At 38.3% G+C, this 13,768-nt stretch overlaps 1 protein-coding gene and 1 non-coding gene across 3 annotated transcripts; both read left to right on the forward strand.

Annotated features, from left to right (window-relative positions):
* Positions 1-7,768: 7,768 nt before the first annotated feature.
* On the forward strand, positions 7,769-7,851 carry ZK993.4. The gene has a single exon (NR_049941.1). It is a non-coding gene; the product is annotated as an Unclassified non-coding RNA ZK993.4 (non-coding RNA).
* Positions 7,852-9,117: 1,266 nt separating this feature from the next.
* ceh-45 (Homeobox domain-containing protein) lies at positions 9,118-12,559 on the forward strand (the record flags this gene model as incomplete). Of its 2 annotated transcripts, NM_058422.7 has the most annotated exons (5): positions 9,118-9,220; positions 10,004-10,188; positions 10,600-10,808; positions 12,016-12,081; positions 12,267-12,559. In NM_058422.7, the coding sequence occupies 5 exons, from the start codon at positions 9,153-9,155 to the stop codon at positions 12,426-12,428; spliced, it is 690 nt and encodes a 229-aa protein (NP_490823.1). The 2 variants fall into 2 exon arrangements, with proteins under 2 accessions (NP_490823.1, NP_001293199.1); NM_001306270.3 differs by lacking the exons at positions 9,118-9,220; positions 10,004-10,188 and having other exon boundaries at positions 10,602-10,808; positions 12,267-12,428.
* Positions 12,560-13,768: the final 1,209 nt, after the last annotated feature.

The following is a 13,768-nucleotide window of genomic DNA, read 5'->3' on the forward strand; positions in this document are numbered from 1 at the left end:
ATTGAAAGCTTATATCAGGACACTTACCGATGTAAAAGAAAACCGAACCTATCCAGATTTGAAACAGCAATGACTGTATCTGAAGACCGTGCGCTTAACCACTACACCAAAAGAGCGAAAGGTGCGCGCGTTCTCAAGGAATATATGAAATCAGTCGAGTTGTATGACAACTAGAGCTTCTCTCGATTGAACGATATCTAGTATTTAAAAATGTGTTCATAAAGATTGGAACTACTACAGAAAAAGTCATTAAGTTATTTTCTGTTCCTAATGTTCAGTTTCTACAAGAAATCTATTCCACATTGATTTTTGTGGTGAATTTGAACCTTCCGTTGGCCTAAAATACTTTTGGAGAGCTACTTTTTTCGGAAGTATTCTTAAGTCTTCTACAAATTCAACTTGTTGGAAAATCGGGAACTTCTCTGATTCCTCGAAAATACTGTTTAAAAAAAAATTTTGGCCTAAATTTTTTTTTCCTCAAAAACACCTTTATTCTGGTATTTTCTAAGAGCATGTGTCATCTGTATTGTTTAATAATTTTTTTGTTGCTTCAAAAGCGCTGTTTTTGTGCTTAAAACTCTCATTTTAAATCTGGATAGGTTCGGTTTTCTTTTACATCGGTAAGTGTCCTGATATAAGCTTTCAATGTGTTTTTTGGATCACGAAATTCTCGTGAGAGCTCTTGTCAGCATAAGCGCACGTCAGCATAAGCATATTCAAAACGTCAGCATAAGCATATTTCAAAGGTTTCAGCATAGGATAGTTGGCAATGAGATTTTGCAATAAAATGTGTCCAACTGAAATGTTGTTGGCGATAGTGTCAAAAACATTTGGTTTTTTTAGGTTTCAATGTTTTTTTTTTCGATTTATGAAAAAAATCCAAAGGGTACCCCCTTACAAAAATTTTCAAAATTTTTTTCAAAACTTTTTTTGAAAACTTTTCAAAATTTGATCAGATGTTATAGAAAAATGCAATGTTGGTAGTTAATCTAGTTAAGATGTTCTGAACACGAATTCAGACTAAAACCTGAGGTATAGTAGAACCTCAGAATTCAAAAAACGCACTCACTTCGTATGCTGATATCTCCGTGCAATAATGTTTTATGACAAAGTGATCAACTACGAAGTTGTTTATCTTAACATAAAGTACAATTTTGCAGTTAATCGTTTTTTATCAAAAAATTGGTTGGATGAGATATGAACAGAAAAAGAAGAAGAAAATACAAGCATGAAGGTGCCAAACTTTACACAACTTTATCTCGACCAACAAATTTTTCGATAAAAAACAATCAACTACAAAGTTGTACGTTAGATTAAGATATATAACTTTGTAGTTAATCACTTTGCCATAAATTTTTTTCCACGGAGATATCAGCATCCGAAGTGAGTGCGTTTTTTGAGCTTAGGGGTTCTACTATACCTCAGGTTTTCGTCTGCAATAGTGTGCAGAACATCCAAACTAGAAAAACGACAAAAATTGCACTTTTCTATAATATCTGATCAAATTTTGAAAAGTTTTCAAAAAAATAAATTTTGGAAAATTTTATTAGATAGAGGTAGTCAAAGAGCATTTGAAGGTAGTCAATGAGCATTTATACATCAGATCGCATCTCCATTTTCTCCGGAATTTCAGGAAATGGAAAAGTGCACCAGCTTCTTAGACATCAAAAAGTAACATGTTATTGAAAATTCTGATTTTTCAGCGAAAAAAACTGAAAATTCTGAAAAATTAGATAAAGGTAGTCAATGAGCAACTGAAGGTAGTCAATGAGCCGAAAGGTAGTCAATGAGCAAAGGTAGTCAAAGAGCAAAAGGTAGTCAAAGATCTAAGGTAGTCAAAGAGCAAAGGTAGTCAAAGAGCAAAAGGTAGTCAAAGAGCAAAAGGTAGTCAAAGATCTAAGGTAGTCAAAGAGCAAAAGGTAGTCAAAGAGCCGAAAGGTAGTCAATGAGCAAAGGTAGTCAAAGAGCAAAAGGTAGTCAAAGATCTAAGGTAGTCAAAGAGCAAAAGGTAGTCAAAGAGCCGAAAGGTAGTCAATGAGCATTTATACATCAGATCGCATCTCCATTTTCTCCGGAATTTCAGGAAATGAAAAAGTGCACCAGCTTCTTAGACATCAAAAAGTAACATGTTATTGAAAATTCTGATTTTTCAGCGAAAAAAACTGAAAATTCTGAAAAATTAGATAAAGGTAGTCAATGAGCAACTGAAGGTAGTCAATGAGCCGAAAGGTAGTCAATGAGCCGAAAGGTAGTCAATGAGCCGAAAGGTAGTCAATGAGCCGAAAGGTAGTCAATGAGCCGAAAGGTAGTCAATGAGCAAAGGTAGTCAAAGAGCAAAAGGTAGTCAAAGAGCAAAAGGTAGTCAAAGATCTAAGGTAGTCAAAGAGCAAAGGTAGTCAAAGAGCAAAAGGTAGTCAAAGATCTAAGGTAGTCAAAGAGCGAAGGTAGTCAAAGAGCAAAAGGTAGTCAAAGAGCAAAAGGTAGTCAAAGATCTAAGGTAGTCAAAGAGCAAAGGTAGTCAAAGAGCAAAAGGTAGTCAAAGATCTAAGGTAGTCAAAGAGCGAAGGTAGTCAAAGAGCAAAAGGTAGTCAAAGAGCAAAAGGTAGTCAAAGATCTAAGGTAGTCAAAGAGCAAAGGTAGTCAAAGATCTAAGGTAGTCAAAGAGCAAAAGGTAGTCAAAGATCTAAGGTAGTCAAAGAGCGAAGGTAGTCAAAGAGCAAAAGGTAGTCAAAGAGCAAAAGGTAGTCAAAGATCTAAGGTAGTCAAAGAGCAAAGGTAGTCAAAGAGCAAAAGGTAGTCAAAGATCTAAGGTAGTCAAAGAGCGAAGGTAGTCAAAGAGCAAAAGGTAGTCAAAGAGCAAAAGGTAGTCAATGAGCAAAGGTAGTCAAAGAGCAAAGGTAGTCAAAGAGCAAAAGGTAGTCAAAGATCTAAGGTAGTCAAAGAGCAAAGGTAGTCAAAGAGCAAAAGGTAGTCAAAGATCTAAGGTAGTCAAAGAGCAAAGGTAGTCAAAGAGCAAAAGGTAGTCAAAGATCTAAGGTAGTCAAAGAGCAAAGGTAGTCAAAGAGCAAAAGGTAGTCAAAGATCTAAGGTAGTCAAAGAGCGAAGGTAGTCAAAGAGCAAAAGGTAGTCAAAGAGCAAAAGGTAGTCAAAGATCTAAGGTAGTCAAAGAGCAAAGGTAGTCAAAGAGCAAAAGGTAGTCAAAGAGCCGAAAGGTAGTCAATGAGCATTTATACATCAGATCGCATCTCCATTTTCTCCGGAATTTCAGGAAATGAAAAAGTGCACCAGCTTCTTAGACATCAAAAAGTAACATGTTATTGAAAATTCTGATTTTTCAGCGAAAAAAACTGAAAATTCTGAAAAATTAGATAAAGGTAGTCAATGAGCAACTGAAGGTAGTCAATGAGCCGAAAGGTAGTCAATGAGCCGAAAGGTAGTCAATGAGCCGAAAGGTAGTCAATGAGCCGAAAGGTAGTCAATGAGCCGAAAGGTAGTCAATGAGCAAAGGTAGTCAAAGAGCAAAAGGTAGTCAAAGAGCAAAAGGTAGTCAAAGATCTAAGGTAGTCAAAGAGCAAAGGTAGTCAAAGAGCAAAAGGTAGTCAAAGAGCAAAAGGTAGTCAAAGATCTAAGGTAGTCAAAGAGCAAAGGTAGTCAAAGATCTAAGGTAGTCAAAGAGCAAAAGGTAGTCAAAGATCTAAGGTAGTCAAAGAGCGAAGGTAGTCAAAGAGCAAAAGGTAGTCAAAGAGCAAAAGGTAGTCAAAGATCTAAGGTAGTCAAAGAGCAAAGGTAGTCAAAGAGCAAAAGGTAGTCAAAGATCTAAGGTAGTCAAAGAGCGAAGGTAGTCAAAGAGCAAAAGGTAGTCAAAGAGCAAAAGGTAGTCAAAGATCTAAGGTAGTCAAAGAGCAAAGGTAGTCAAAGAGCAAAAGGTAGTCAAAGAGCAAAAGGTAGTCAAAGATCTAAGGTAGTCAAAGAGCAAAGGTAGTCAAAGAGCAAAAGGTAGTCAAAGAGCAAAAGGTAGTCAAAGATCTAAGGTAGTCAAAGAGCAAAAGGTAGTCAAAGATCTAAGGTAGTCAAAGAGCCGAAAGGTAGTCAATGAGCATTTATACATCAGATCGCATCTCCATTTTCTCCGGAATTTCAGGAAATGAAAAAGTGCACCAGCTTCTTAGACATCAAAAAGTAACATGTTATTGAAAATTCTGATTTTTCAGCGAAAAAAACTGAAAATTCTGAAAAATTAGATAAAGGTAGTCAATGAGCAACTGAAGGTAGTCAATGAGCCGAAAGGTAGTCAATGAGCCGAAAGGTAGTCAATGAGCCGAAAGGTAGTCAAAGAGCAAAAGGTAGTCAAAGATCTAAGGTAGTCAAAGAGCAAAGGTAGTCAAAGAGCAAAAGGTAGTCAAAGAGCAAAAGGTAGTCAAAGATCTAAGGTAGTCAAAGAGCAAAGGTAGTCAAAGAGCAAAAGGTAGTCAAAGAGCAAAAGGTAGTCAAAGATCTAAGGTAGTCAAAGAGCAAAAGGTAGTCAAAGAGCCGAAAGGTAGTCAATGAGCAAAGGTAGTCAAAGAGCAAAAGGTAGTCAAAGATCTAAGGTAGTCAAAGAGCAAAAGGTAGTCAAAGAGCCGAAAGGTAGTCAATGAGCAAAGGTAGTCAAAGAGCAAAAGGTAGTCAAAGATCTAAGGTAGTCAAAGAGCAAAAGGTAGTCAAAGAGCCGAAAGGTAGTCAATGAGCAACTGAAGGTAGTCAATGAGCCGAAAGGTAGTCAATGAGCAAAGGTAGTCAAAGAGCAAAAGGTAGTCAAAGATCTAAGGTAGTCAAAGAGCAAAGGTAGTCAAAGAGCAAAAGGTAGTCAAAGAGCAAAAGGTAGTCAAAGAGCCGAAAGGTAGTCAATGAGCAAAGGTAGTCAAAGAGCAAAAGGTAGTCAAAGATCTAAGGTAGTCAAAGAGCAAAGGTAGTCAAAGAGCAAAAGGTAGTCAATGAGCATTTATACATCAGATCGCATCTCCATTTTCTCCGGAATTTCAGGAAATGAAAAAGTGCACCAGCTTCTTAGACATCAAAAAGTAACATGTTATTGAAAATTCTGATTTTTCAGCGAAAAAAACTGAAAATTCTGAAAAATTAGATAAAGGTAGTCAATGAGCAACTGAAGGTAGTCAATGAGCCGAAAGGTAGTCAAAGATCTAAGGTAGTCAAAGAGCAAAGGTAGTCAATGAGCCGAAAGGTAGTCAATGAGCAAAGGTAGTCAAAGAGCAAAAGGTAGTCAAAGAGTGTTTGCCAAGAAATGTTAAGTCGAGACATCTTTACCCGTTTGTTCTGTGGAGCGCGTTTGCATTCATCCAGTGGCTGTACCACCATAGGAAATTTGAATTCCCGCCTATTTTTCTCAGAAAATTTGAATTCCCGCCAATTTTTTTCTCAGGAAATTTGAATTCCCGCCAAATTTGTTCTCAGAAAATTTGAATTCCCGCCAATTTTTTTCTCAGGAAATTTGAATTCCCGCCAAATTTGTTCTCAGAAAATTTGAATTCCCGCCAATTTTTTCTCAGAAAATTTGAATTCCCGCCAATTTTTTTTTCTCAGGAAATTTGAATTCTCGCCAATTTTTTCTCTGGAAATTTGAGTTCCCGCCAAAATTATTCTAAGATAATATTAATTTCCGCAAAATAATTTTCAAACATTTTTTGTGACGTCACAGACTACAAAAACTACATAAAATATAATATTTCTAAAATATAATCTTTACACATCGCCACATAATATTTTCACTGCAAGACGTCCCCCCCCTTAGCGGCCAGCCACCCCATCTCACCTGTCCTATTACGTGCTCATCGTGCACGAAACCGCTTGAGTCAAAAGGGTGTGAATTGCGTAACCAACGAGTATTCATGTTTATACAACACATTGTTAATATTGTTGCTCATCACTTGTTTTAGGTTCAAGATGGTACAAATCAAGTGGGATGAGTACTTGTAGTAAGCATGTAACAATTGTTGTAGTGGGGGGTTTTAAGAGATGATTATGCAAGAGAGCAAATTGTTTTTTTTTTAATGAGGGGTACCAAAATCTGAGAAATATTTTTAATTGACTCCAAATTTTTCCCTGATTTCGAATATCGATGTGAAAAATTCAAAAAAAATTCCCTGCTTTTATATTTTTTCGGCACAAATGAAAATCGTGATTTCAAGCTTAAATATAAAATCAGGGAAATTTTTTTGAATTTTTTCACATTGATATTCGGAATTAGTAAAAAATTTGGAGTCAATTAAAAATATTTTCCAGATTTCGGTACCCTACCTTTAATTGGAAAAATTGTCGAAAAAACAACCGAAAATTTTCAATATTTTCGTTTTTTATTCTATTTTAATCCAAATTTTAGAGGATTTTAAAAAAATAATTTTAGCATAATTTGGAAAAAAAATTAGGTGCGAACTTTTACCTCTAACATTTTTTGAAACAATTTTTTTCACAAAAAAATTGAACCTGAAAACGATTGAAATTGTGGTTACACTAAGAAAGTTAAAAATTGTTTTTTTTTAATTTCAAAAACAATAGACAAAAATACTAACCAATGTGAACCTAAGACTATCAAAGCCCATACCATGGTCTACCTTCAAGGCCTGCCTTGTACCTATCAAGGCATTCATTTTGCCTACACGCATGCCTACTCTAAAAACCAACAACATTTGAACTTGGAAAAAGAAAAGTAAATCTGCCGTCAAAGCGACCTACGCCTACCGCGTGCCTATATAATTTTAAAATTTATTTTCCTCTGTGTACGCCTTCTGTTCAAAAAAAAACCTTAATGTACAAAAATCCAAAAACCTCAGTGGCCTGGAATTTTGAAATTTAAAATTTTAAGCCTCTAAAATTTGGAAAGCGAAGCTAAACATATTTTCGAAGAATTGAAAAAAAAAACTTTATTCAACCAGTTTTTTTCAAAAAAAAATCGGCCCTTTCCCAAAATTCCTTGACGATTTTCATACTTTGATACAACTTTTATAATTTATATTTTATCTCTCCATGAAAACGGTAAACACAGGATTAACGGAATGTTTCCATGGTATAGAAGGAGTTAATCCAATAGACCCCTAGACTAGTACATCTTCTTATCCATATAGTCTACAGTAACATTATAATATTTACACACCTCTCCCCCATCTCAACACTTTTTTCTTGTTACTTATGGGGTAATGTTTGACACAGGAAGCACGGGCGGTGCTCTTGGGCAAAGGTGTCAGGGGGAGGCTCTCAGCGGGAGGTAGCATTAACACCTTAACTCGTCTGGTGGGAAAGTATACTGTATTGAAAGAGTTTTAGGTGAGTATAAGTCATTATCTATACATTTTGACTCGTGGAAGAGTTTTTAGAGAATTTTAGACCACAAGAACAGTTATAGTCAATCTTTAAAATAAAAACTCGGACAAAAAATTTTTCAAACTTTTTTTTTTTGATGAATTCTCTTAAGTTCTGCGGTAAAAAATCCTAAAAAGGGTAAATTTAACACTCTAACACTACTCCTAAGCCTAAGCCTAAGCCTATGCCTAGCACAAGCCTAAGCCTAAGCCTCAGCCTAAACCTAAGCAAAAGCCTAAACCTAAGCCTAAACCTAAGCAAAAGCCTAAGTCTAGGCCTAAGCCTAAGCCTAAACCTAAGCCTAAGCCTAAGCCTAAGCCTAAGCCTAATACTAAGCCTAATCCTAAGTTTTTCCAGACCCCCTTATTCAATTTCAGCCGCCCCATTCTGAAGGGACACCTGTGTATAATAAGGGGAATGATCCGAATAAGGACGATCAGATATGAAAAGTAAGAAAATAAGGAAGGATCACCGACAGATATTCACACTTGAATGCACACCACCTTTCCCAAATTGAAACCCTCGCCCGAAGAAGGGACATGAGAATTGGAGAAACAGAGACATATTACATATTCTTGACACTGTGCCGCGCCGCCGTCAGGCAGTAAATCATGATAACTAATTGACAGAATGGAGAGACGGGTGTGTATGTATACAGGTTGACTAGTTGCCATGACATGTATATCTGGGTAAGAGCGAGTAGGCATGCCTGCCTTCATGGAATACCTTCAATGCCTACCTTGAGCCTATCAAGGCATGGCTTGTGCCTATTATTACACGTGGCGCCAGAGTTTGATCTACGTAGATCTACGAGACTTCTCAACTGATTTCGTATGGTTAAGAATGTGCTGAAGTCACGTTTTTTCGGGAAAAAATTCCCGCATTTTTTGTAGATCAAACCGCAATGGAACAGGCTGGCACCACGTGCAATTACTTTTCTTGTACCAATCAATGTGCCCTAAGACTATCAAAGCCTATCCCCACCTACCATGGTCTACCTTCAAGGCCTGCCTTGTACCTATCAAGGCATTCATTTTGCCTACACGCATGCCTACTCTAAAAACCAACAACATTTGAACTTGGAAAATAAAAAAATTCACCTGCCTTCAAAACGACCTCCGCCTACCGCGTGCCTATATAATTGCAAAATTTATTCTCCAATGTGTACTCCCATTGTACACCAAAATCTTAATGTACAAAAATACAAAAACCTGAGGGGCCTAGAATTTTAAAATTTGATATTCGAAATTCTAGGCCTTATTAAATATGAAAATAAAATGTGTGAACTCCTCTCGGACAAGTGAATATCTTCATTTTGAGGGTTCTCTTTAATTTTTCAATTTTAAGCTGTTTTCAGATATGTTTCACAAAATCTTGGTAGTCTAGAAAACCCCAATGGCCTAGAAATTGGAAAATCTAAGCCAAATCCTGGTCCTTGTAGTCGAGGAAATCCTTGTTTTAGGCTTTAGACCACAGACGTTCTAGGATTTTCGAAATGTATTTAAATACATTTATGACGTCATTTCTATACACTTTTCGATTTTCCGGCACGATGTTTAACGGAAAACTGAAATTCGAAATTCTAGGCCACCGATACAAGCAGGGGATCCTCAATGTTTCTCAATCTCTATTTATTCACACCTCTCTCCTCTCTTCCCCACTGCGCCAAACGTCGGCGCGCGACGAAGAAAGTGGGCGTGCCGGCCCAATCACCGCCAAAAGCACAAAAGTGGGCGGGCACTGATGATCTACGAGGGGAACAACACTGAAGAATCGCATCCCCCACTACGGTGTGACACATGGCATCCTTCCCGTTTTTAATGACACCTGAAACTATGAACAAATTGGTGACGCCGAATTCTGCAAGGTTGGTTCCTTTTTTTTTTGGTTCGTGTGAAGCCTTGGGGGGCTTTTAAAGGGGGTTCTGTAGTGTTAGTAAAGTACAATTTAGTATAAGCAAAAATCAAATAAAAAAGTTTTAAAAAAAAGTTTTTTGTTTCAAAAATTTTTTGTTTCAAAACTTGTTTCAAAAGTTTTTCCATTTTTTAAACATTTTTTTTTCACTTAAAATATTTTTTAAATAGGTTCGTACTCCACTCGGACAACTTATTAAAAAAAAAGAATTTTCTTACTGCCATAAATAATAATGAAAATTCAAGATTTTTTATACAAAATTCTAAACAAAATTTTGCACTACTTGTCCGAGAGAAGTACACCGGGGCCATTTCTACCTGAAATTTTAGATTTCTAAATTGTTTTTTTTTTTGAAAATTCACGGTGTTCTGGCGTTTCTCATTGAATTTTTCGTGCTCCATTGACAATCGCCCGCCTGACAACGCGTGGGAAAGTCGTGTACTCCACACGGACAGATGCACTTAGTTTTACAACTAAACTCAAGCCGCGACGCGACACGCAACGCGCCGTAAATCTACCCCAGATATGGCCGAGCCAAAATGACCTGGTTCTGCAAACTCTTCCATTTTGAAAATCAAAATCCTCCTAGAAAATTTCATGGTGTCCTAGGAATATTTTTAAAAAATATGTGAAGGGCTTTTCATGGAAGAGTTTTCCTCTGAAGACATTCTAGGCCACGGGGGTGAAAACAAAATTTTTCCATGTGTAATCCTCTCGGAACATCCCAATTTTCCAGTATCTCCTCGTCATCCTCCTCTCCGTCCACATCAACCTCATTCTCAATTGACACATTGCTCTCGAACCCGTTGGCCGGAATTCCGCAGCTTCACAATTTTCAAGATCCATTTGGAGCAGTGGGAGCCGCAGCGGCGGCTTCTGCCCTGCCATGGCAGTTTCATCCGGCTAATTATCCGTTTTTCTGTAAGTTTTTGTGTGGCCCACGTGGAGCGCATTTTTCGTTTTGTCGGTAATTTCAAAAAATCGCAAATTCGAATTTGGATAAGAACTTTTAAAAAAATCAATATCGCCCACGTCGATACACCGGTAGTTTATCAAAAGAGCGCACATGCTTCAATAACAATCTCCATTAGAACTAAACCACGTGGTGCCAGGCTGTCCCATCACGGTTTGATCTACAAAAAATGCGGGAATTTTTTGCCCAAAAATCGTGACGTCATGCTAAATCAGTTGAGAACTCTGCGTCTCTTCTCACGCATTTTTTGTAGATCAACGAAGATCAAGCCGAAATGAGACACTCTGACACCACGTGATAAACTAGAAGGAAGCGATGCTGAAAATGCGCTCTACTGTTCAAAAACTAAAATTTTTCAGCAATGCTCTGCGGACCACTAATGCCTCCATTCATGGCTCCATATCACCATCAACACTACGCCTCCCGACGAAAACGCCGGCATCGTACCATTTTCAGCGAGGAGCAGTTGAACATTTTGGAGACCACATTTTCAACGACACACTACCCGGACGCTACGACGAGAGAAGAGCTCGCGGTTCAGTGCTCATTGAAGGAAGAAAGAGTTGAGGTGAGTAAATGGAAGAGGAGTGACGTCACACCTAGGCCACCGATTTTGTAAGACTGGCTGGCCTAAATTAAATTCCTGGGGACTAGAAAATTCAATGGCCTAACAAAAGCGCGGAGCAATCCTTGGCCGTGTAGTTCTCTTGGGGCGGCTTTTCAGTAATTTTAAGATTATTTGAAACAGTTTTGAAAAGACCCGCAAAATCTAAATTCCGCGGATTTCAACCACCCGAGTTTTTTTCCAGAATTTTTTAAGCTTTTTGGTGGTTTTGAACGACATTTTGATGCAAATTAGACAAAAAAACTCGGGTAGTTGAAATCCGCGGAATCACATTTTCCCGGAAAATTTGTTTCCGCGGATTTCAACTACTCGAGTTTTTTTCTAAATTTTTGACAGTTTTTTGGTGGTTTTGAACAACATTTTAAAGATTTTTTAAAAATCTTATGCGAATTAGACTTAAAAACTTGGATAGTTGAAATCCACGGGACCGAAACCCCATAGAAATTGAATTTCGTGGATTTCAACTACCCGAGTTTTTTTCCGGAATTTTTAAAGCTTTTTGGTGGTTTTTAACCACATTTTGAAGGTCTTTTAAAAATCTTATGCGAAATAGACAAAAAACTCGGGTAGTTGAAATCCACGAAAGTGGGTTTTCCCGGATTTCAACTACCCGGGTTTTTACAGATTTCAAAGTTATTTTTTCGCAAAAAAAAAAACAATACCCGAACATTCCGGGTTAATGAGTCCATTAAACCCTATAATACCATATAGCTGTGTTTCTGAGGAAAACCGTCTGTGGGGTAATCTCTAATTACAACCTCTCACCTGCCTAAATCGTGTCGGCCCTTTTCAATTATTTCATCACCACCAACAGCTCTTCTTCTTCCGTTTATCTTCTTCCACCTGCCTCACTCACTTAACCCGGCAAATCTCAACCTGTAGAGGATGAGGGGGGCGCTGGAAGAGGAGTGACGTCGTCATAGTTCGGCCGCCGGCGCTGGCTTGATCTACGTAGATCTACAAGAAATGTGGCAGAGTTTTTGACTGATTTTGTATGGTTAAGAACGTGCTGACGTCACATAATTTTGGGTAAAAAATTCCCACATTTTTTGTAGATCAAATTGTAATGGGGCAGCCTAGCACCACGTGCCTTATCAATTGAATAATCGATTTTTAAAATAATATTCTTTAAATAAATTTTCTCTTCCAGGTCTGGTTCAAAAATCGTCGGGCAAAAGAGCGCAAGCAGAAGAAGGACGACAGTCGGACTTCTAAGGTAAGCTAGTACACTTTTTGAAAATTAATTTTCAAATGCGCTCTACTGTACTCTCACGGTCTCCCTCCATCACCGCCAAGAACGGTAAAATTGGCTCAGTGGTAGGCGCGGTTTTTTGTGTCAACAGTTTTTGGTTCAATACCCAATAGTGATTTTTTTTTACCTAAATTTCTCTACATTTTCAGCACAGCGGAGACGATTCCGAATGTGACGAGAGCGACGAGGACACCCGAAAAGTGAAACGGATAAAACGCGAAAATTCCAGCGGAAAAGAGACGAGCTCGCCCGAATCAAAAGCCTCACTGAAGACATCGCACAGCGAGAATTTGGTGTTGGAGCCTTGTTAGCATATAATTTGAATCTCTATTCCCCACCTAGCTGGAAATCCAGGCCACCCCCTCTTTATATTCTAGTCCCCCCCATCCCCTCTCATTTTGTCAAGTCAATAAATGTATGTGGCGAATTAATCCGATTCTAATCACGTTATCATTTTGTTGTGGTGGTTGGTTACTGTAGATAATCCCCCGTAAAATTCGCACCGCCCGACCGGTCTCTGGCGGATTACTGTAGCCGTTTGGGGGGAGAGGGGGGTTTGTAAGGAAAATCACATTGCTAAATTAATCGAATTAGCATTTTTATCAGCAACGATTTATGCGTGTGTGTGGAAGGTATTACTGTTTTAAAGAGGAAGTACGGTATTAAGATACCTACCCTGAAGGTAATCATGTGGAAATTTGATGATGTTCTCAACAGAGCGCGTTTGCACACCGCGGTGTGACACCTAGCTGTCTCCAGGCTCCCCTACGCCTCTCGCACCTGCCGCCGACCATTGGTGCGGCTCATGGCGCTGATTTAAGGCACCAGTCCCTTGTTCGGGGGTTCCACTCTCTTCAGTTTACTTTTGCATCGATGCACCAATCTGCAAATCCGGTCAAAATCCGCCGCACTAATCCCACCCGCTGCCGAAGGTCCCAAATCTTTTGCAAATTCTCGTGGGAAACGTTGCGAAGTCATTTTAAGAGGCTAATCCAATGTTTTCCAAAGAAATTAGAATTATTTCTGAATTATGAATGACAGAGAGGAAAGCAGATTCCAATTTTCGCTGTTAGAAAAAATATATGAGCGGGGTGTGGAAAAAGACACGGGCTCAGAAAGCACGGAAGCTCAAAGTGTCCCATTTTGGTTTGATCTTTGATCTTCGAAAAATTCGGGAAAAGAGACGCAGACTTTTCAACTGATTTCGCATGGTTAAGAGTGTGCTGACGTCACATTTTTAGGGCAAAAAATTCCCGCATTTTTTGTAGATCAAACTGTATTAAGACAGCCTGGCACCACGTGAGAAAGTTATAGTCTTGTGTTAATTTTTTTCTCGCGTGACTTTTCTGTGGGGCCGCGAAATTGTAAAAACTCGTTCATTGATCTACGAATGCAATTGCGTTCTACCGATAAATCATAATTCGTTAGCTCTGGAACCCAGATTTGCGTTTAATTCGAACAGCGGTCTCAAACAACATTGAAAATTGGATCAATTTGATCAGCAGTGTCTCATTTTAGATTGATCTACGTTGATCTATGATCTACAAAAAATGCGGGAGAAGAGACGCAAAGTTCTCAAGCTGACGTCACATTTTTCGGGCAAAAAATTCCCGCATTTTTTTGTAGATCAAACCGTAAGGAGACAGCCTGG

The sequence above is a fragment of the Caenorhabditis elegans genome, chromosome I (assembly GCF_000002985.6).
Source record: "Caenorhabditis elegans chromosome I".
Lineage (NCBI taxonomy): Eukaryota > Metazoa > Nematoda > Chromadorea > Rhabditida > Rhabditidae > Caenorhabditis > Caenorhabditis elegans.